This window comes from Python bivittatus, unplaced genomic scaffold (assembly GCF_059951505.1).
Source record: "Python bivittatus isolate LINGU-HERP-01145 unplaced genomic scaffold, Pbiv_v1 ctg000080_np1212, whole genome shotgun sequence".
Classification (NCBI taxonomy): domain Eukaryota; kingdom Metazoa; phylum Chordata; class Lepidosauria; order Squamata; family Pythonidae; genus Python; species Python bivittatus.
In genome coordinates, this window is record NW_028277035.1 from 35,860,439 (window position 1) to 35,883,103 (window position 22,665).

The window sequence follows — 22,665 nt, forward strand, 5'->3', positions numbered from 1 at the left end:
AGGACAACATTTTTCAGAATTGTTCTAAAATGCACAGGTATAGGATGGGGGATACCTAGCTTGGCAACAGACCTACTGAAAAAAGATCTTACAATAGTAGCTGGTCACAAACCTAATATGAGCAATGGTATGAGATGGCTGCAAAAAAGGCAAATGCAAGTTTAGGCTGTGCAAAGAAAAATATAGTTTTGAAATCAAGAGAAGTATTATTTTTCCTTTCTTCTGGATTGGTTAGACCTTACCTTGATTATTGTGTCCAGTTATTTTCCAGTCCATACTTTTGGAATGATTAAGAGAAAGCAGAACCAGTGCACAGAAAGGCAAGGTAGATAATCAGGGAACTAAAAAGTAAATTCTCTGAAGAGAGGCTGTAGGAATTTTGAAGGTTTATCCATCAGAAGTCTGAGGAGGGAGATGACAGTACTTAGCACTCTTCAAATACTCCAAAGCCTGTCACAAAGAAGTTATTCAAGGCCTGCTCTCTATCATCCTATAGGACAAGACACAGAATAATGGATGGCAGATTCCATTTGAACAATTGAACAGTCTAACTAGAGATTGTTACTGTCACTGGTTCTGTTCACTGGGGAGCCATCTATCAGGGATGCTTTAACTGGGTTCCTGCACTGATCCAGGGTTTGGCCTAAAAGGCCTCTTCCAACTTGGTTTCTATGCCACACATTTATTTATCTATTTGATTTACTCCTTTCCTTTACACTATTTATCTTAAGTAAACCATGGCCTGTGACTTTAGGTCATTTCACCTGCACATCTGGGTAGCACTGAAATATTTCCCCAAACTCCCAGTATTTCTCTTAACTGTGTCCCTAAAAAGCCTCTTATTCAATTACAGGCAAAGCTGTAGAAAATAAATTTCTGCTGCAATCGACTCTCGGATAGTCTGAACCTGAATTTCAGAGCATTATTTTTCACTGCCAAGAAAGCACTGTTCTTGGCAGCACTATGGGCAAAATTGCAACCTAGCCACGGGCAGTTTTCCTGGTATTTATGATGGACCATAAGTCTACTTATGTAAGGCAGTACAAAAAATGTTTTCATTGAATCTTAGATGAACCCATTTATAACTTTGCTGTTATAAATATGCTTATTATGTCTTAAACTGTCACCCTAATCTGGGTCTTGCTTTCCTCTCAGCAACTTCAATTAGTAAAATGTACTAAACAGCATAGTAAGGGAGAAATTTGTTTACAGATAGGACATTCTCTTTAAAATAATGACACAGTGTAAGGCCATCTCATGAGGCACTCATGAGGCTTAATCATTTTGCCGGTTCCCTTAAAATGTTCTTAGCTTATTTATTGGATATTGCAGCTTCTCTTAATAGTTTAAAAATGTGTGATGAACAAGATGGCTACTATTCCCAAGAAGATGAGACCACAGCAATTCTGGGAGCTTTATACATAAGCAGTATGCAGCTTGAACCTTAGCCAAATTCTTTCTATGACCCAAGTGCCAAAATATACCGTATGTTATATTGTAAAACACTAAGTATTTGCTTTTTTTCTATGGATCTCTCAATCAACTTCCATAAAGTTTTATTTTTGCACCTTAGAAACTCTGATTGTACCAGATACTTTGACTACCAACATCTAATTTCCTGAGATTAGGTATCTAACTTTGTTGCAGCATAGTAAGGTAGTAACCGTGACCAACTGATTTTCATCATCCGCATTTAATATACCTGTTTGCCATTTTTGGAGGAGAGGGGTCTTGTCAGTGACACTTCATAAACCCTTTAAGTCAAGGTTTTCAAATGGTGTGATCAAATTTGAAAGGTTCACTTTGGGGAGGCTTGCATAGGCAAAGCTGGAGCCCTGTCATACCACGTTCTTACTCTACCTGAACCAGTCAGCTACGTGTTCTATTCACTGACTGATCCTTTTGATTATCATAGGCTCTGCATTTTCAAGATCTATCAAGCCTGCTACTGTCTGTTGTATTTACTCACTTCAGCCACCTTTTCTTCTCTCACTTCCCTTTTTTATCCTCTCCCCACTATAGGCCCCAGGCCCTGCTGTCACTTTCCTTCCCTTCCCTTCCCTACCTTCTCTTGTTTTTCCTCCACTTAAACTACCGGGCTCAGGTTTTAAAAGTGATTATGGCAGCAGAGACAGAAAAGAACTGAGGGAAGGTTCAGGACTTTGGGATTTTATTCTATAGTGTCAGTGGCACAAGATCAGGGCATCATAGATCACAGATAGTCTAGAACTCCTGGTTGCTTCTCTCCTGGTGGAGGAGAGAAGAAATGAGGCAGGTGAGAGAGGGTGGCAATGGGCAGAGTGGGTGAGAATGAGCAGTGGTAAGTGTGACAGATTTCAGAAACCTGGGGGGCGTCCTAGACAGATGCTGCTATAGGTAGACCTCGCTTACCAACTGCCTCGTTCAGCGACTGTTCAAAGTTACAATGGTGCTGAAAAAATAATTTTATGACCACAGTGTCCACATTTACAACCTTTGCATCATCCCTCAGTCACATGATCGCCATTACAGTCAGTACGCATTCTCCTGTACCTGGCCTTTTTTCTCCCCCCCCCACAGAGAGATTGGAGAGGAAAGGATTACAAGAGAGTAAGCAGGCACACAATGGGGAATACACCAGGCTGTTTGTGTAATGCACTAAGGGCTACTGGCACTCCAATCCCTTTCTCGCCAATGAATGTAAATACAAACATTAATTCTCTTCTGGCTAATTATTCCAGTGCCGGGGTGAGCATTCCAGAGGGCAGAGGAGTGGGGGAAAAGGAAAGCAGTCACAGTCACATGATTTCTCAGTTAGCGACCATTTCCCTTAATGACAGAATTGCCAGTCCCAGTTGTGATCACTAAATGAGGACTACCTGTATTGTCAAAACCAAAATGATGAACTATAAAATAGAGCAGACAGTGAGCTAGACCAGGAAGAACAGGAGCAAGTTCTGACAGGGCTACAGTTTTGTAAGCGCAGCTTTGAGGGCTTGCACACAGAATTGCCCAGTATAAAAATCTCATACAACTGAAGAAAGTTTAATTCTTCCAGTAGCTGTTGATATCATTACATTACAATTATCAGTATTATCAATATTCTGAAGGATGTCCCACTAATTTATTATTATTATTTTAGGAGGACATGGCACCACAAAGTTTGAGAATTAAATTACGCAAGTATCTCTATTTGAAATTATTATTGCAGGGCTCTTTGAAAGCGTTAGCCAGTGCAACTTTGAGATAAGCATCTGAATTCTGTACCAGCTAATGTTTCGAAAGTGTTAACCGTAAGAAATGATAGTATGAAATGTGGCACTTTCCCCTCTCTACTAACTGTCACAGCTCCTATAGAGCTCTTAGCAGTTTAAGATCAAACTTAGGAAATGCTTTCTTAATCACAGCCATCAAAATTTTGAAGCAGGTATGTTCTGTATCACTTAAACATTAAAAGCCTTAATGGAGATGATTGGTATCAATTAATAAGGCAGTACCACAGATGCATGGCATGAAACAATCACATTGGTTGCATTCACAAATACTGCTAAAAGCCATAATATAACTTGCAACTTAAAACACTCTTCAAACAACTAGGTATGTATTTAAAAGCCTATTATAACATGCTCAGAGGAATTTAGTTCATATCTTGGAGGTTCTCTCTCCATTGCTATATAATGCTTTCTCTACAAAATCATTGAGTGGTCTTAAAGAAATTACATTTAATACGATGATTAAGTCTAAACTTCCTAACATGGTTGTTGCAAGAATCTAGGAAACATGTGAAAATTCTGGCCACATTAAGAAAAGCTATATAATCATTTTTTTCTATAAGAAAAAATCTTATAGAAAAATTCTCAATTTCCTCTATGAGTTTTTCAACTTTTCGAAACCAAAATTCCTGTGTTTTCTTTGATATTTCTCTCAACAATTCCCAAGGACATTTTGAAATATTTATGTTAGTTAAACTTCATTTTTAATTATAAAGGCTGCCTTCTCACCTGGAACCTTTTTGACAACTAATAATAAATAACTTTTTAACATAGATTTTGGCTGCTTTCCCAAGTTGAAGAAGTGTCTTGAGGTCTTAGTTTCCAATCTTTCTTGGAAAATAATTAAACCCTATTACAAGAAAATTAGCTTTTTATAGGAAAATGCACAGGGATGTTTTAATAAATGAAATAGTGCTATATTTGAACAAGTACACAAATGATTGTGAATCTTCCAATTCATGCCTTGGTGTCTCTCTAATTCAATGCTCACTTGTATTAAATCTGATCTTAGATTTTGGCTGGAGATCAGTGCTCTACAACTGTATATTAATGAGGATGCTACATTTTTTAATGAATTGACTGTATTCTGTCTGAAGAAGTAACTACATGTTCCTGTAGTGAATGGCCTAGAACTGCATACACTTCAGAAATTAAATATCTAGGATATAGACTTCCAGCATTATTTAAAAGAGAGTAACTGGACAAGTTCTCTTATGAAATTAGATTTCACACTACACTTTGCAATGTTAGGAAGATCAGCCACTTGGAGAATAATTCAATATATAGAAACACTAGAGAAGGAACAGTTCAATTAGTAATCTGTCAATGCTATCATTGTTGCCTTAAAATGACTTAAACTAAAATCTGTGATAAAAGCTAAATTATTTAGACTGAACTCTTTTGTTCGCTCAAATTGAGTCTATGATAGTCCAGTGCATCTTATTCAAGGGGCAATGAAAATAGGTATATATCAAAGCACAAAGACGAAACATCACTGAATGAGAGCACTGTAAAATGCACACAAGTAGCAAGTAAACATAAATATTTTGGAGATTAGGAATATAATACTCATAGTCACCTTTGTACCAGATCACCAGCCCCTCAAGTTTCCTATGGTGGAGAAGTGGATTTGTTTTGACAGTAACACTATCATTTATGTATTCAGATCCTTGGGCAAATTATTAATCTTTGTGACTAACCATAACCACTATGGCAACCATTATCTGCATGAGCATTCCCCCTGTGGCAACCATTTTGGTATGAGAATTTTAAACTTGTAAATGTGCCCAATGACCCCCCACCCACCCAAATTGGAACAATCTTGCCTGGCACAGAGTGAGTACTCCATATTAAATGGCATATTATACACATGTATTGCTTTACTTCCAGAATTTTTTTTCATCCAGTAATATTGCAGTTTCCATTATTGTACATATACTAGAGATGTTGAAATGGGGATTTTCCTTCTCTTCTCAGCTAAGAGTAGCTCTGAGAAACTACTAGAGTCATCCCTCTCCCAATGAACTGTTTTTCATTTGCAACTATTTTTTACTGGATTCCAGCTAGTGCTGTTTTATGGAATATCTGGGACCATGTTGTGTTTTTGCATGGTCCACTTTAATAGGATCAGCCTGAAAGATTTACCAGATTAGGAAACAGATACCTTTCACTGCAATATGGTTAAATAATAAAGAAGAGTCAATCTTGAGCTAATTTTTTCAAAAAATTTATTGATCCTTTTCTTAATACAAAGCTTTACCATTAGTAAATTAAGAAAACAAAATGTGCCAACAGATTCTTGTTACATTATCAAAAAATGATACATAAAAATAAGCGCTTTCTCCTTGCAGCAGCTGGCTCGATTGTATCTTCAATACCATTCAGCTCTGTAAGAAAGTAAAAAAAACAAAACAAAACAGAGTATTAGTAATAATATTGTATTGTTAATAAAACTGTCAAATGTTCAAAAAAAGCTATGAGCAGAGTATTTTGAGGCAACAAACAGTGCTTTCAAGTCAATGGGAAGGAAGAGAAACCTATTCTATCCTGTAAATATAAACCCATGGACATTAGGAGTTAGATATAAAAAAGCAGCTTCAGAAGATAATACAAGTGATGAATTTTAATTATTTTTTTATCCCACATATTGGTAATTTCCCTCTGAAGTATGTATTCTGTAAATCAAACCATCTTAGCAAGAATGAACATAATGTAGATGGTTCCCCCTATTTCTATGTTGTGCCATCATATCAAAATACAATCTCCTATGTCTATGAAATTCAGGATGGGGATATAAAAATCCTCTATATCCTATTTTGAATATAACGTTATAGAAACCAGAAATCCTGGTGAAGTTAAATATTATTTTACAGCTTTTTATCAGTTACAAGAAAGTATTATATGAAACTGGTACACTTCTAACTGGATAAAATCAAATGATGTATTCGTGTTAGTGGAAATGTTTTAATGAAGGAAATTGATAGGGAGATACAATTCTGTTCCTCTAGCAAAACTAAAAGGTGTATGGGAAGGCGCATTATTTATTTCTAATTTAATATATTTTAATACTGATTGCATACAATAATATTGAAGCTGTTTATTATCAAAGCAAAAATACAATGATACAAAATTAAAAATAGTTATTATAAAAACTTATGCATTAGAAAGTAGATGGAAAGGAGAGGTAAAAAAAAGAAATTCATCCATGATGAGGTAAAGCCTATGATAGCCAGCCTCACAGAGACTGGGAGGGAGCTATTCTAGAGAAAAGGTGCTACCACAGAAAAGCCTGTTGTGAGTAACTTTAAGTTGCAGAGCACACAGAAGTACCTCTTCTGAGGATTTAGTGATCATCCGGCCTATAATGATAGAGGTAATTTGCAAGATTACCTGGCCCCATACTGTTGGTTTTTACATGACAATAGGAAACCAGTGAACCTGGCTTGGAAATTTGCAGAAGAGATGTAATATGTACTGTAGTACCTGCTAAAATTGTTATATTGCATGACCACCAAATTTAGTAATTAGTGGCTGAAACTTAAAGTGAAAATGTACTGGCCTGGACAATCTATTATGATTTCTTACCAAACATTTTACTGGACTACTTCTAAGACTACCTAATGAAAAAGTTCCCACTATTTAAAATGTGATAATTTGTAAGGGAAAACTTGGGAAAAATATTTCTCATTACCTGTTTGTATACTTCCTACATATAGCTATGCTGTGTAAACAAGCCTTGGGTTAATTAATATGCATTCATTTGGAAGCTGGATCTATGTAAGTAGACTGAGAACAGGATCAGGGGAAACTCACATACACCTTCTGGTATATGTCCAACTGGAATAGAAATGCTGAATAAAATGTTGCCCTTGCTGCTTCTTTATACTTTCTATAGGTTTTCTGATACATTATCTCTTTTCCTGTCATAATGATACATAAAACTCAGTTATCTTTCCATGGATCCAAACAGGCACTTTTATGTTTTCTCTTTCCCAGACCTGCTGTATTTTCCACTCATCCTTGATGGTAAGCATGATAATTCACAAGCTGAACTAGAAGAGAGGGGTGTTTCTCTAGATATACCCACATATATATCCCAAAAGAGATCAGGGTAAACAACTAAGTGTGCCAAAAGACAAAGATAATTTCACTATAGTTAGCATCTACTCTTGAAAAGTCTATCTGCAGATGTTCAAAGCACTGAATACATAACTGAAATGGTAGGAAAATACTATTTTGCATTATACGCAAATTTATCTAAATCTTCTACTTGATGCTTCTTTGAAAATCTGTCATGCACACAAATGCAACAATCTGTACAATTACTTACTCGTTAGCATTTAAGCTTGCAGTGGCTTTGATGATCATGTAGCAGAGTGTCAGGGCACTTAGGAGGCCAAAGCTGGCAATAATAAACCATTCTTCTGTTGACAAAGGAAAGGGAGGAAATCACTCGTGGAAGAAGGCTTATGTCGATGAAAATACAGCCTCAAAGATCAGAAGCAGAAGACAAACATTCTAGTCATGAGGCACCAGTAAGTGAAGCTCCAGAGGAAAGCAGAAGTTTAGCAATGGAAGATACTAGGTGGAGAAGGGCAGCCAAAAAGTTATGGGGAGAAGTGAAAAAAGTAGGAAATATACTTGTAGACTGATTAGCAGAGCCCAACAATTAGGTATAAATGACTTGCTAATGCAAATGCAAAATAAGGAAAGTAGAAGCAAAAGTTTTATCTGCAATTAAAGAATGACAAAATTGATCATCTCCAAGTAAGCACCGTACAATATTTAGGAGTGTACACACGGCATGGAACTTTTAACTGTTCTTTATCTACTTTACCTAGCCCTTTTAAAGGCAGAAATTCATGAAAAACCAATAATAATGCACAAAATAAATTATAATTTTAGTCTAACGTAAGGCAACTTTACAAAGTACTATTTGTATATCATTTTTAACTGGCTGGTACATAAAAATGTCTGACATATTTTAAAAACAAAACCTGAAAGCTTTCAGATAGCAATATCGAAAATGTTTCGTGTTTTTAATTATCATCATCTCTATGTCTGCATGACCAGGATAGGAAACAAGACTGAAACAAGTTACTGTGCTTGCTTTTAAAGGTGTGTTTTAGTGATCTGCTTTTGACCACTGAGATTTAACCTACAATTAAAAATGCAAATCTATTTCATTTCTACGTCCTTTTTTTTTTAAAAAACCAGAGGCTGGCAAGTAATTTTCCAAGCATAATATATGCAAGACATTGGTAATATGGTGGACATAACCTGACTGCCCATTCTGAACTTAACAGAGCTATCCTTCTCTACAATTATAGAATTGAGGCTGTAGGAAGAATAAACCTCTACTTTCAAGCTAGATGATATCCTTTGCAAACATGAAATGAAGAATAAGACCAAAATCATAAAGCCATAAGTAAAGCTTTTCAGCACTACAGACCTAATTTTTACAGAAATCCTTTATGACAAAGACTTTTGTAACCTGTTAGCAAAAAATATGGAAACATTAGTGGAAGCAACATTTCCATTCTCAAACTGCTTGGCAGTCTTCCAAACTACCCATTTTTTTTTTCATTTTCCATTATCAGAATAAAAATTCAGTTTCAAAAAATGAAATACATTCAATTAGTAAAATACTAGAGCTGTGTAAAGATTCGATTTGAACAAAATTTGACTAGATCTCCAAATTGATGTGACTTTTAAAATCAGACTGAATTGAAAACTCAAATCAGGGCTGATCTGTACACCTGTGTAAAATATGCCAAAGCTTATAAAATTGCCTAGCAAAGACTACAAGGATCTTTAATGGATACTACACTTTCCTTGAAAACTGCAGTATTAACTGGTAAATTGAAAGAGGAAACATGTGTTACTGCTGAACTCATAAGGCTCATAAAGTATTTTGGAACTTTCAAAGAGCAGAGTGGGTGCTCTTACTAAATGGCTGTCATAAAAGGCTTAGGAAAAAACATCCATTTTTCAGAAGGCAAAATACTACTACTTCTACTACTATTAATTTATTAAACTGTTGAGGGTCAGAAAAAAAGTAACTTAGACAAGAAATTGTGTACAAGGTATAAATGGGCCCTGAGCATCAAATCACCCCACAAAGCACAGTATCTTTTTTTGCAAAGGGCAAACTAATAATGCTTTGAAAATATCAACCCGCGTCAAATACATGCAAACTCAAAGGAAGTACACTCAGAGCATATAGACAATATTTTGTCAGTTTTGTTGTTTGTTTTTTGCTTATAGATCTCAAGAATGTCAACAGGTCACATAGAATATTCAATCCTTGCCCCTTTCAGATATTTAAATAGTCCAAGATGTGACTAACCTCACACTTAAGGAATATGATAAATGCCTCCTTGTACGAGTGATGTGTTCCCCACCTTATTCTCAAGTCTTATTTCCCAAGTCATACTTTCCACTGGATGTGATTATTTCAGGACTTGTGAGCTGGCCACACTATGGTCCTAAAGTATGCAACAGTTTTCCCCTAACAAAAACCAAAGTAGACGTTGCACAATATGCCTCTTGCCACAATCACTGGTCTCTGGTTTCGTATAGTACCCCCACTCGATCTATTGAGTATGTAGGCGATTAGTGCCTTTCAAATGACTCATTCCTTTGCTGGCCCATCAGAAAGCTGTTCTTTCACATTCATTTCCATGTCATCATCTCTGATAAAATTTCTGGCACAGTTCCTTTCTACATAAAGTCAGTTTACTATTTGATTCTTTCAATACCATAAAAAAACTTTCTGCATTATTTCAAATGTCACAGATCCACAATGAGGCTATAGAGAAAGTCTAGAATCTAGCAATTGCCGTTTTCTCCATTCTAACATCTGCTGGACTTATTCCAGCAAGAATATGAAATGCATTGGATTTAATGGGCTTCAAGCAATTTGTGATAATTTAGCAGATGTTGTTTAATAACCAGTCAATTTTTGCTGAATGAGTGGATTGTCAGTGTATGATCAGCACTGGACTAACAAAGCTAAGACAGAGTTTCTAATGGTTGCTGGGTGTGCCCCATTGCGAGTTTTTGGGATAATGGAGGTCAAGAAACTGACCTTGTTTCTCAATTTACTTTTGATCTGGGATCACTCTGATGTATACTAGGTTTATATAGCGATTCAGTCATATCTCACTCCAGTTAAGATTTAATATCTGATCTGTGTTTTGACTGTGCAAATGGAAGAGGCTGACCTAAGTCTTAGTTGTATTTTATTTAATTTGACTGCCAGCATAACCGACAGTTTTTCTAATGCTTATATCACTGTCTTTAATCTAAATAAACCCCTTGTTACACTGTTATAGCTAGACAATAATCAAAGATGAAGCTTCTTCTCTTTGAATGGATTAGTTGATCATTCACATAAATGTTAAAGAGGAGTGGTACCAGCACACTTTCTTCTGATAAGCCATTCCATTAAATATACTATTGGTTGTATTTGCCTCCAAACTGTATACCAAAGTGGCAATTTTGATTGCATTTCTGAATATTTTGTATTAGTTCAAAGTCTTGTGTCAAACTGTAAATCTTGCACAGTAACATATGATGATTAACAGGGTGACATGCTGCCAAGAAATCCAAACTGTATGTGTGATTTGGCATAGGATGGAAATCGGCTAAAAGCTCTTTGGACCTGTAGGATCTTTGCCTAGTTTCAACAATGCTACATGTCTCCACGTCTTGAATATTTGTTTTAGACACTGCAGAGCCATTCCAGGAACCATTTTATGATGCCCAATCCAAGGTTTGATTTGGCCAGTTTGCAGATCACGAAGGCCAGAAACTTTACCAAATTTTATATGCTACTTCTTCCACTGTAAAAAGGTCTTTAAAATACTCATTTGCTTCATATTCCTCCCATTTCTTTTTCTGTATTCTGTTTGGAAACTTGCCATTTAGGGGTAATTGGTGTGCCAGTTCATTGGCTGTTACGCTATGATGATGTTCCATCTTCTTTGGGTCTTTGTTCATCTTTCTAACTGTACTCCAAACTTTCTTCTTGTTGTGGGTTATGTCTGTGTTCTCAATTCCTGTCATATCCTAAATCATTTTTAATTAGCATGGCTGTAAGCTCTTCTCCTGTAGGGATGGTATCTTCTGGTGTTGTATATTTGGAAATAGTTATCATCTGTTGTAGGTGAGTGAAATGTAAGATCATGGGTATAATGGTGCCACAGTTTCTTGATATAATTGCCAAAGTTTAATACTTTTCTGGGCCAGATCTTAGATCTATCATTGCTGTGTCAAGATGAGTCATGAAATCTTTTCAATTAAGTTCTTTTTGAAACTGAACCAATGTTGAAAGGTATTGGAGTATTTATTGGATGAGTCTGAACAGCAACAGAGAGTATTGGGAATGTGGAATTGAGTCTAAAACAACTTACTGTTAACTGATGAAATATTACTGCTGACAAAGATCAAATTCAGATCATAGCATTATTTCTATCAATAACAGGATCATGACATGGATACCCCTGCTGTGTGAGTACCCCTTGATCCTCAGCTGTCCCTCAATTCACAGGGAGCAACCATAGTGAGGAGAGCTTTCCCACAATTATGCCTGTTGTGCCAGTAGCATCCCTTTCTATCTGTGACAGATATCCATATTTTGGCTTCATCTCATCTTGACTAGTGCAATCCACTCTATATGGGGCTACCCTTGAAAGTGGTCTTGAGGTTGCAATTAGTACAAAATATAGTAACTAGGTTGCTAATTGGTACAAGATACAGAAATCACATGATCCTTATACTGAAAAGTCACTTGCTTCCTGGGCAAGTTGGAACACTTTTAAGGTGTTGGTATTGACTTTTAAATGCCTTAAGGGACCCCTTTTCCCATTAACAACCTACTGGTCATTAACATCAACAGGCCAGGTCCTTCTGAAGAAGCCCCACAGTCAGAGGCTTGAATTCCTAGCGCATGGGATCGTTTTTTTGTTTTTTGTTTTGCATTGCTCTTAACCTACATTCCATTGGGAAGTGTATCTGGCCTCCACTTTCTCAGCATCTAGGAACTCTGTAAATATGCACCTCTTCTGCCAGACTTTTAATTGATTGATTTCATTATACTTTTAAAGCTACTTTTAACTTATTTTCTTAAATGTTTACATTCTGTTTTTTGTTTTAAAATTGTGGTAACTAATTTGAGCATTTGTCAGTAGAAAAAGTTGAGGTAAAAGTAAATAATGAACAATATTGCCTTACCTCTGATTGCTTTGTTTATTCCCCAAGATCACTTCCCTCAGTTTATCTTGCTTTTTTTTTTTGCTATGTTGTTCAGTATTCTTCAAAAAAAAGCTTTATATCATCAAAGTACCTCTGGGGCCCATGTGGACCCTAGATCCAGAAGTAAATATGGGTCTGGAACCTTGTTTTGCAGTATACTAATCTCCAATTTTTAACTATAAAACATTAAAAGCTATGGTGCAGAAAGCCTGGCAAGCACCACCATTTATATCACGGCTATCTTCCCAAATCGTTTAGTCTTTCAAAGTCCAAGGCAGCAAAGCATGACATGCTGGATAAAGCTGAACTTCAATTTCCATTAAGCCGAGCAAGTAGGGCTGATGCATGATGCAGTCCACTAACATTTGAAGAGCCACACATTGCTTTCTCTTGATTTAAACAATGGCCGTATCTTCCTTAATGGTATGCAACGAATGTTGGCTATTATATTTTGTCAGAAGTGGTTTTAAGTTCAATATTTTGAGGCTGGTCTTATTCAGATATAACTTTGACCAAAATAAAATTTCACATTTTCCTTAATTCTGTACATTCCATAAAATTATGTGTGTTATGTTAAAGGGAAACAGGTCTAAAGCAACAGAAGACCAATGATTCACATATTAAAGGCAAACTTTACTTACTAGTTACAGCAATGTTGATCTCGCCTGTCCTTGGAGTCAGCTCTCCATCCTGGGGAAATTGTGATATTCCAGAAGTACGTAAGGGCTCAAGAGTGAGTGAGCTGTCACTACTAAGGTCACCAAGTACTGATCTCCTGTTACCTAGCTGGCCTCTGGTTAGTCTTTCCATGTCAAAGGCCATATTGTCAGCACACGGTACATTTGTCTGAAAGTAAGTATTGTCATATTAATGTATACCATTCTTGTACACTACCAGCAAAATTATACAATTCACGAGATAGTATCATGAAATTTAAAACATAAAGATCAACACGAAACAGAGATCAATTATTCCAAGCAAATCCCATCCATTAAGAACTTGGTTCAAAACATTTTAATCAAAAGAATCGGCTTAACAGGCAGCAAATTTTAATGTAGGACCCATATAACCTTCTTTGAATGTTGTCAAATTGAGCATTCCCCAGTGTTTTATTCCCAGGTGTGTGCATGTTTTTCCATTATATAGTCAATCAATTAATCAATCCAACTTTTTTATGGGTCACAAATCCAGCAGTATACAAACAAAATAACCAATGAAGTAGGCTGTAGCATATTCTCTTCAACTTTATTCATCATCTCTTCCCCCCACTTCCAAAATACAGATGGGTATTTTCCAAGTGGAGACATGTTTTAATTGGGTGATGTAGTAATGTTACAAAAGAAAGAATTTTCAGCCTATTTTTTTTCAGTCTGGGAGGTTTAAAAATTTTGCACTTTCTGGATTTCTTTTTTTTAAGAAGTAAAAACTGTGTGGCCAAAAATTGGTAGGTTGCTTCCAGTTTCTGCTACATGAACTGGAAGCGCTCCAGGAGCTATAAAATGGGGGTTTACATAGTAATTTTAGGATGCTCATGTGTGATCTGGGACTAGTTAAACACAACAAAAGTATTTCTCTTACATTAATTTGCCCCATTTAGTTCATTTGTGACTTTTCACAACAGGAAAGAGCAAAAGTAGAATATACTAACCTCAGTCTAAAATAACAAATATTTTTATGGGTTCATTAATAATAGGTGCCTTGTTTTCTACCACTGATGAACCCAGAGATAATAAATAATTCTTAAAAGTAAGGAAACTAGATTAAAATCTATTTCATTAATGGATTATTCTAACTTAAAGATGTTTTAATAGGACAAATTTGCTTTGTGAAATAGATATGTTATAGAAGACAGCAATTACTTAAGGCTTACTTTACATCAAGATAATCAAGTTATACTTTGGCTTTTTCATGACTAAGGAACATGGCAGAAAATATCAAGCTATAACTAATGAAAACAACCCTGAATAATCAGAGGTTTTTCAAGTTATTACTCCCAAATATACTGTTGGGATAGCATCACTGTTTCATGCAAGCAACTAACACACCTTGGAATTTCTGTCTCTTGTTAAGTGAATTTGTGATCTGAAGTATTTTAGAATATATACTTCAATAGTATTAACTGTTTATGTAAGCTCCAACTCACCACAATTCCCAAGGCCTTCAAAATGTTCAGTTTACACATAGGACAGGTACAGTGCTCACTCAGCCATGGATCTACACAGGTTTTATGAAAAACATGCCTAGAAATAAAAGGGAATTATTGTAAACCATTAACATATTAGAGAGGTTTTAATACTATTAACTGGAATTGTGAACAATTTGTCTGGGAGTTCTAATAAACTGACATTTATCCTTTTAACTATCTTACAGTCTCCTTAGTACATATGTTATAACTATAAGTTATGCATAGCATATTTCAAATATATTTTTTGTTTCTATTGTTATTTTTCTGAAAGAAAAAAAGTAAAAATAAAGAAAGGAGGAAACAAATGAGCTAATATCTGGTTATGTAAGGCTTACTAATGAGAAAATCTCTGCATGTGTTTCTACATGCTGGTACTTTGAACCCCTGTCTACATACACAGCAGCATACAAGTTACCTCCTTGTTTTATACTGCGCAAAACATATATAAATGGGCAATATATGGCAATTCATTTGGCTCTAGCTCACATTTTTTCTGCCTTATCTTCAGGCAATAATCCCATTATTCAGTTGCTTTATTCTATTTCTTTCTCACTCTCTCACTCACACTTGGCACTGAGGAACCATGGTGACATAAATTTAGATGACGTACAAGACGTTTGCTGCTGGACCTTTATCTATAATATTTTGTATCTATTTTTGTAAATGATTTTGAAATTGTTGCTTAAGTGCAATATTTTAATAATTAAAAGCAATAGAATTCCAGTAACTTATCATACTTTCTTCTGTTCTTTAGACAAGTCAGAGCAGATGACAGGTTTGATCACAATAAAACCAATTTAGTTTCAACAATCCTATAACATCTGATAGTCTTAGCTCAATCCTATGCAATGACTTAATTATTCCAAAATTAAAACATAATTAATAAGTTGTAAAAAGCAACTGGATCTTACAGTGAGCTATTCAACAACCCTCAATACAATTTTTGCAATATGTAACCCATATATCAATCTGGGATACTTAAAGAGAATCTGAATGGGTTTAACTTGGGAAATTTAAATTGCCCATTATGAAAGCATTCAAGCTGTTAAATTGTCCACTTTGAAAGCAAAATTCAGACAACATTTATATAAAAGATATTTTAAATCCAAACCACTCTGTTTCTCCTTTTGTATTTAAAGCAAAATAACATGCTTATCTAAACATTAAATCAAGCTTTTATCTGTACTTCAAGTAAAGAGCAACTCATTTGATCTTACTCAATTATCTTCTATAAATTATCATGAATGCACAGAAAAGTTTTAGTTATTATTATTTATTATCTAGAGTCCACTAGAGTTGGGTGGCCAATAAATTTAAATAAATTATTAATTTAAATTTATTGGCCACCCAACTCTAGTGGACTCTAGGCAGCATACAAAACTAGAAAAAATATAAAAACAACTATTCTAAATATTCTAAAAGTACAAGATAGAAGAAAGAACTAGTAAAGAATGAAAAGAGATTATTAAAAAACATTATCTTTAGCTAGATAAAATACAGCCTACCTTGCATATTTTGATAAGTCCCTATAAAGTGAAAGCTCAAGCCTAACAGGCAAGGAGAGACTGGAATAGGAATGGAAGGAATGACATGTGAAAGATGGCCCCAAGCTTGAACAGGATATATGCCTTCACCCCAAAAGCATGTGGGTCTTGATCAAGAGGCCAGTTAATAGTCAAACATGTGGGCTGCAACCACAAGGGGCAAAAGAAAACAAAGCTTTTACAAATCTCTAAGCCTGAATCAAAATATATCAACAGGAACAGGGAAAATTGACATAAGCAACATCATAAAGAACAAAAGCTCATAATCTTTTATAGGAGAGTAAAAGGTAGAGAATAAGGAACTGATAACCATGAAGGAAAAGAGGAACAGAGGCACCTAACAGAAATGGCAGGGCATTAAGCTGGAAATAAAAGCCTAACGCAAAGCAGAATCATAGAACTGCAATTGAATCATCAGGAGACTGACTGGTATAGGTTCATAAGCACAGGCCTAAGTCAAGACAAGCTAATGAACACAGTCATGCTCATCAGAAAGAAAATCATAAGTTAGGCCCCTAAGCCCAGGATTTCTAATGACAGGAGTAGTAACACACTTTTTAAAATGCAATTAATTTATTTTGAAGTATAAAACAAATGTTAAAAGAGAAACTATTGGCTTACTTGCATGGTAAAATGCGTACAACATCATTTTGCTTATAGCTTTCAATGCAGACAGCGCAGTGATCAAAGTCTGGATCTGTTTCCTAAAATGAATAGAGTGAAAATCCCAGTAAGACCTATCTACAGCAGATACTTGTAGCAAGCAGCACAATGAGCTGAAGGGCTAAAACTATTCCAGGAACGATGTTTATTTTGTTGGTTTATTTATTCGTTAGATGTCTATCCCACCTTTCTTCCAGCAGCTCAAGGGAGCTTATTTTAGAGTCTCTCATTTTTATCCCCATGTCACACTTCGCCAGGTATAGCTATAAACTGTCCAGAAATTCAATCTCACATTCAGTAACAGCAGAAGCTTCACAGGCTTGATATGGCTAGGTTAGATGCTTTACTGCAGATAGGAAAGAAGTCTTATATATGCATAAGATCTGCTTACTGCAGAACACAGGAATCAAGTCCTGTGTACATAAATCAATCCCAAGGTTTAAATTTAAGACCTTTTCCTCCCTCCTTTTTGAGTCTTGAGTATCAGCAACCACCTGTTTCATGTTTACGTATCAGTTCTGTCGTGCCTGAGAAGCCTGCTTCAGTTTTTCCACCCTTAAGAGGTAGGGTGTAATATACAGTCAGGTCCAGAAATATTGGGACATCGACACAATTCTAACATCTTTGGCTCTATACACCACCACAATGGATTTGGAATGAAACAAACACAATGTGCGTTAACTGCAGACTGTCAGCTTTAATTTGAGGGTATGTACATCCAACTCAGGTGAACGGTGTAGGAATTACAACAGTTTACATATGTGCCTCCCACTTGTTAAGGGACCAAAAGTAATGGGACAGAATAATAATCATACATCAAACTTTCCCTTTTTAATACTTGGTTGCAAATCCGTTGCAGTCAATCACAGCCTGAAGTCTGGAATGCATAGACATCACCAGACGCTGGGTTTCATCCCTGGTGATGCTCTGCCAGGCCTCTACTGCAACTGTCTTCAGTTCCTACTTGTTCTTGGGGCATTTTCCCTTCAGTTTTGTCTTCAGCAAGTGAAATGCATGCTCAATGGGATTCAGGTCAGGTGATTGACTTGGCCATTGCATAACATTCCACTTCTGTCCCTTCAAACACTCTTTGGTTGCTTTTGCAGTATGGTTTGGGTCATTGTCCATCTGTACTGTGAAGCGCTGTCCAATGAGTTCTGCAGCATTTGGCTGAATGTGAGCAGATAATATTGCCCGAAACACTGCAGAATTCATCCTGCTGCTTTTGTCAGCAGTCACATCATCAATAAATACAAGAGAACCAGTTCCACTGGCAGCCATACATGCCCACGCCATGACACTACCACCACCATGCTTCACTGATGAAGCATGGTGGTATGCTTAGGATCATGAGCAGTTCCTTTCCTTCTCCATACTCTTCTCTTCCCATCACTCTGGTACAAGTTGATCTTGGTCTCATCTGTCCATAGGATGTTGTCCCAGAATTGTGAAGGCTTTTTTAGATGTCGTTTGGCAAACTCTAATCTGGCCTTCCTGTTTTTGAGGCTCACCAATGGTTTACATCTTGTGGTGAACCCTCTGTATTCACTCTGGTGAAGTCTTCTTTTGATTGTTGACTTTGACACACATACACCTACCTCCTGGAGAGTGTTCTTGATCTGGCCAACTGTTGTGAAGGGTGTTTTCTTCACCAGGGAAAGGATTCTTCGGTCATCCACCACGGTTGTTTTCCGTTGTCTCCTGGGTCTTTTGGTGTTGCTGAGCTCACCGGTGCGTTCCTTCTTTTTGAGAATGTTCCAAACAGTTGTTTTGGCCATGCCTACTGTTCTTGCTATCTCTCTGATGGGTTTGTTTTGTTTCTTCAGCCTAATGATGGCTTGCTTCACTGATAGTGACAGCTCTTTGGATCTCATCTTGAGAGTTGACAGCAACAGATTCCAAATGCAAATAGCACACTTGAAATGAACTCTGGGCCTTTTATCTGCACATTGTAATTGGGGTACTGAGGGGATATCACACACCTGGCCATGGAACAGCTGAGAAGCCAATTGTCCCATTACTTTTGGTCCCTTAACAAGTGGGAGGCACATATGCAAACTGCTGTAATTCCTACACCGTTCACCTGAGTTGGATGTACATACCCTCAAATTAAAGCTGACAGTCTGCAGTTAACGCACATTGTGTTTGTTTCATTCCAAATCCATTGTGGTGGTGTATAGAGCCAAAGATGTTAGAATTGTGTCGATGTCCCAATATTTCTGGACCTGACTGTACAGGGATCATAAAACTATATTATGTCATATAACAAGGATTTTTTAATTTAATATAATCTTTATTAATGGGAAGCTTAATATTAAAGTGAAGTTCTTCTCACACAGAACTGAAACATTAGTTACAACTGCTAAGAAAGTTCCACTGATACAGCTGCTGCAGTGGTTAAAAAAGGAACCTATGACCTTACTTCTAAAAGGCAGGTTGTTCTAGTAAATATATTTCTGCTGCCCAGTTCTATATAATCTTAAATGTCTTTCCTGAGTTACAGAACTTATCAGTAGGACTGCACAAATACTAGGACAGACGTTTATTTTTACATTACTTGGGAAACCCATCCTTTGACATCCTATGTACTGCCCACATCAATCTGGGCATCATGTTTCTAAAACCATGATCATTTTATGATTTTGTTACCTTTATTTTAGAGTATAATCTTCAACTATGGCGTACATAATATATACACTTTTTCCACTTAACCAAATTGTTTTACTAAGGTAATAAATATAAAAACAAAGGCCTCCCAAAATGCTACAAGACAAAATTAGTAATCCCCGTGTTGGAAACAGACAACTACTATTTCATACTGTGAATCTTGATGGTTAATACTGATGAATGGCAGATATATTTCTATATGCCTGCCAACAATATGTACATCTTCTGCTGCCTCCATTGTAATCTTTTTATCTGGGATTCAAATTATAAGGAAGCCATTTACCTCCCCGTTAAGAAAACTCCAAAACATGTAACAGCACGGTTTTACCATTAAACTTTCTCTTAATAAAGTGGCTACAGAACAATATAGTTTGTGACAGTTCAACAAGAAAATCTATAACTGATTTGCATACACAGAGAAGCTTTAATTTTTTTTTTCTCAGAAAAACAGCACTGGATCAAAGCTTGACCAGTATTTTTTCCTGCTGATCTTCTGATCATTTTCGATATGATACATAAAAAATAGAGGCACTACAAAAGGCAGTCAGTAAATAAAAATTAGGATTGGTAATAAAGTATAAAAATAGTATAGTCAACATCAATCATGTACAAATTATTTCAAAAATTATTTTAATCATTTATTCGTTTTATGTCCCACCTTTCCTTCAGGAACTCAAGATGGTATACAAGGCACTCAGTGAACTTCCATGGCTGAGGATAAACTTGAACCTGAGTTTTCCCAATGTCAGTCTAACACTTTAACCACTACACCAAACTGGCTCTAATAAATTAGGAGGAGCATACGGGATTATGAAAATTTAAAATAATCTTCCTGGCTTTAAAGGACACAACTAAGGTTATAGGCTATGAGAAACATTCGTAAACAGAGGAGGTGTACTGACAATAGCCCTGAGAATAATTACTGAAAACGATAAACAGAGCAATCACTGTAGTGAAGTAACTAAACTGGAAAGAAGAAGAAATAGCCAAAGGCTAATGACAGATTTCTAATAAAGTAACAGAGTGATACCTTATCGCCTTTCTTTACAGTTCTTGCTGTTAGTTTACCAACAGCTTTTTTGGCAGCATCTCCAAGACGACGCTTTGAAAAAAGAAACAACAACACAGTGATTAGGTATTACAAAAAATGCACTTCTTACATCTGCTTTGGTGCTTATTCTTAGATTGTACTTTACAGTATTTCAGTTATTCTATCTCTGTCTGTCTGTCTGTCCATCCAGAGAGAGAGAGAGAGAGACTTTATTTATCCAGGATCATTTTATATTGTATCTTTAACTGATTTTAACTGCTTTGAAAACTGCCTAGAGTCATGGGCAGTGACAAATTTGACATACATACATACAACAAAACAATATATAAATGTAATATATATTTTCATATTCAAATAAATAGATATCCAGTCATGGCAAGACAAGACCCTGCATGGGATGTACCATCAACAGATAGCTGAGGCGGCTGACATTGGGAAATCTTACCAGTGGCTGGATAGGGCTGGACTAAGAGACAGCACTGAGGCACTGATCATAGCAGCACAAGAACAGGTACTAAGCACCAGATCCATAGAAGCAGGGGTTTAGGACCCAAGGTGCAGACTGTGCAGAGAGGCCTCAGAGACAGTCCAAAACATAGTGGCAGGGTGTAAGATGCTGGCAGGAACAGCATACACTGAACGGCACAACCAAGTATCTGGCATTGTGTACAGGAACATCTACACAGTGTATGGGCTAGACCTTCCCAAATCCAGATGGGAGATTCCACAGAAGGTCATGGAGAATAACAGGACTAAGATCCTGTGGGATTTCCAGATTCAGATGGACAGGCAGGTACTGGCCAATCAACCAGACATCATAGTAGTAGACAAGGATTAGAAGACAGCAATGGTGATAGATGTAGTGGTGCCAAGTGACAGCAACATCAGGAAGAAGGACTATGAGAAGCTGGAGAAGTAGCAGGGCCTGAAGGAGGAACTAGAAAGGATGTGGAAAGTAAAGGCCAAAGTGATCTCACTGGTGGTAGGTGCACTCGGGGCTGTGACTCCTAAGCTGGGAAACTGGCTCCAACAGATCCCAGGAACAACATCAGAGCTCTCTGTCCAGAAGAGGGCAGTGCTAGGAACAGCTCAGATACAGTGGTACCTCGGGTTATGAATTTAATCCGTTCTGTGACTCTGGTCGCAACCCGATTTGTTTGCAACCCGAAGCAAATTTTCCCATAAGGTTCAATGTAATTACCGTTAATCCGTTCCGGCATCTGCGGACCACACGGCAGGGCGGAAAAACGGCCGCGGACCGCGCGGCAGGGCGGAAAAACGGCCGCGGACCACGTGGCAGGGTGGAAAAACAGCCGCGGACCATGTGGTACAGGCGGAAAAATGGCCATGGACCATGTGGCACAGGCGGAAAAACGGCCGCGGACCGCGCAGCAGGGCGGAAAAACGGCTGCGGACCGCGCAGCAGGGCGGAAAAACGGCTGCGGACCGCACGGCAGGGTGGAAAAACGGCCGTGGACTGCGCGGCAGGGTGGAAAAACAGCCGCGGACCACGTGGTACGGGCAGAAAAATGGCCGCGAACCACGTGGCACGGGCGGAAAATGGCTGCGGATCCGGTTCGTACCCCGAGGCGGAGTTCACAAACCGAGGTAAATTTTTGCGGCCAGAGCTGGTTGTAACCCGAAAAGTTCGTAAGCAGAGGCGTTCGTAACCTGAGGTACCACTGTACTGTGAAGAACCCTCAAACTCCCAGGCCTCTGGAGAGGACCCGAGATTGAGGAAGACACATACCTCCCATAGGGGTGAGAAGGTGTTTTTTGTTTTTTTTTAAATATGCATTCCAACACCCTACACTACATTTTCATATTCAGATAAACAGATACCCAGTCAAGGATGACACTGGATCGACATTATTGCTTTGATTACAGAATGTACTGTAAAATATACAAATTTCAGGATCTGTTGTAAAATACAGAATGGATATATCAAAGGGGTTTCCACAATAAAGAAATTAAGTTTACTTGCAAACTGCATAAAGTCAGCAACACACAACCAAAGCAGTACTTCTAAACACTTCCAACTACGCT

At 37.1% G+C, this 22,665-nt stretch overlaps 1 protein-coding gene across 2 annotated transcripts in view; it reads right to left on the reverse strand.

Annotated features, from left to right (window-relative positions):
* The window catches only part of RNF130 (ring finger protein 130), a 77,321-nt gene that overhangs the window by 15,891 nt on the left and 38,765 nt on the right, over nt 1-22,665 (reverse strand). Inside the window, exons 4-9 of one of the 2 annotated variants that reach the window (XM_088133845.1) lie at nt 20,599-20,670; nt 16,860-16,942; nt 14,653-14,749; nt 13,151-13,355; nt 7,582-7,675; nt 5,466-5,638 (exon numbers count right to left, since the gene is read on the reverse strand). In XM_088133845.1, coding sequence (XP_087989971.1) covers nt 5,623-5,638; nt 7,582-7,675; nt 13,151-13,355; nt 14,653-14,749; nt 16,860-16,942; nt 20,599-20,670 — 567 coding nt within the window. In that variant the 3' untranslated portion in view covers nt 5,466-5,622. Of the gene's footprint in view, nt 1-5,465; nt 5,639-7,581; nt 7,676-13,150; nt 13,356-14,652; nt 14,750-16,859; nt 16,943-20,598; nt 20,671-22,665 lie in introns of those variants that run through there. The other variant, XM_088133846.1, reaches the window with a different exon arrangement.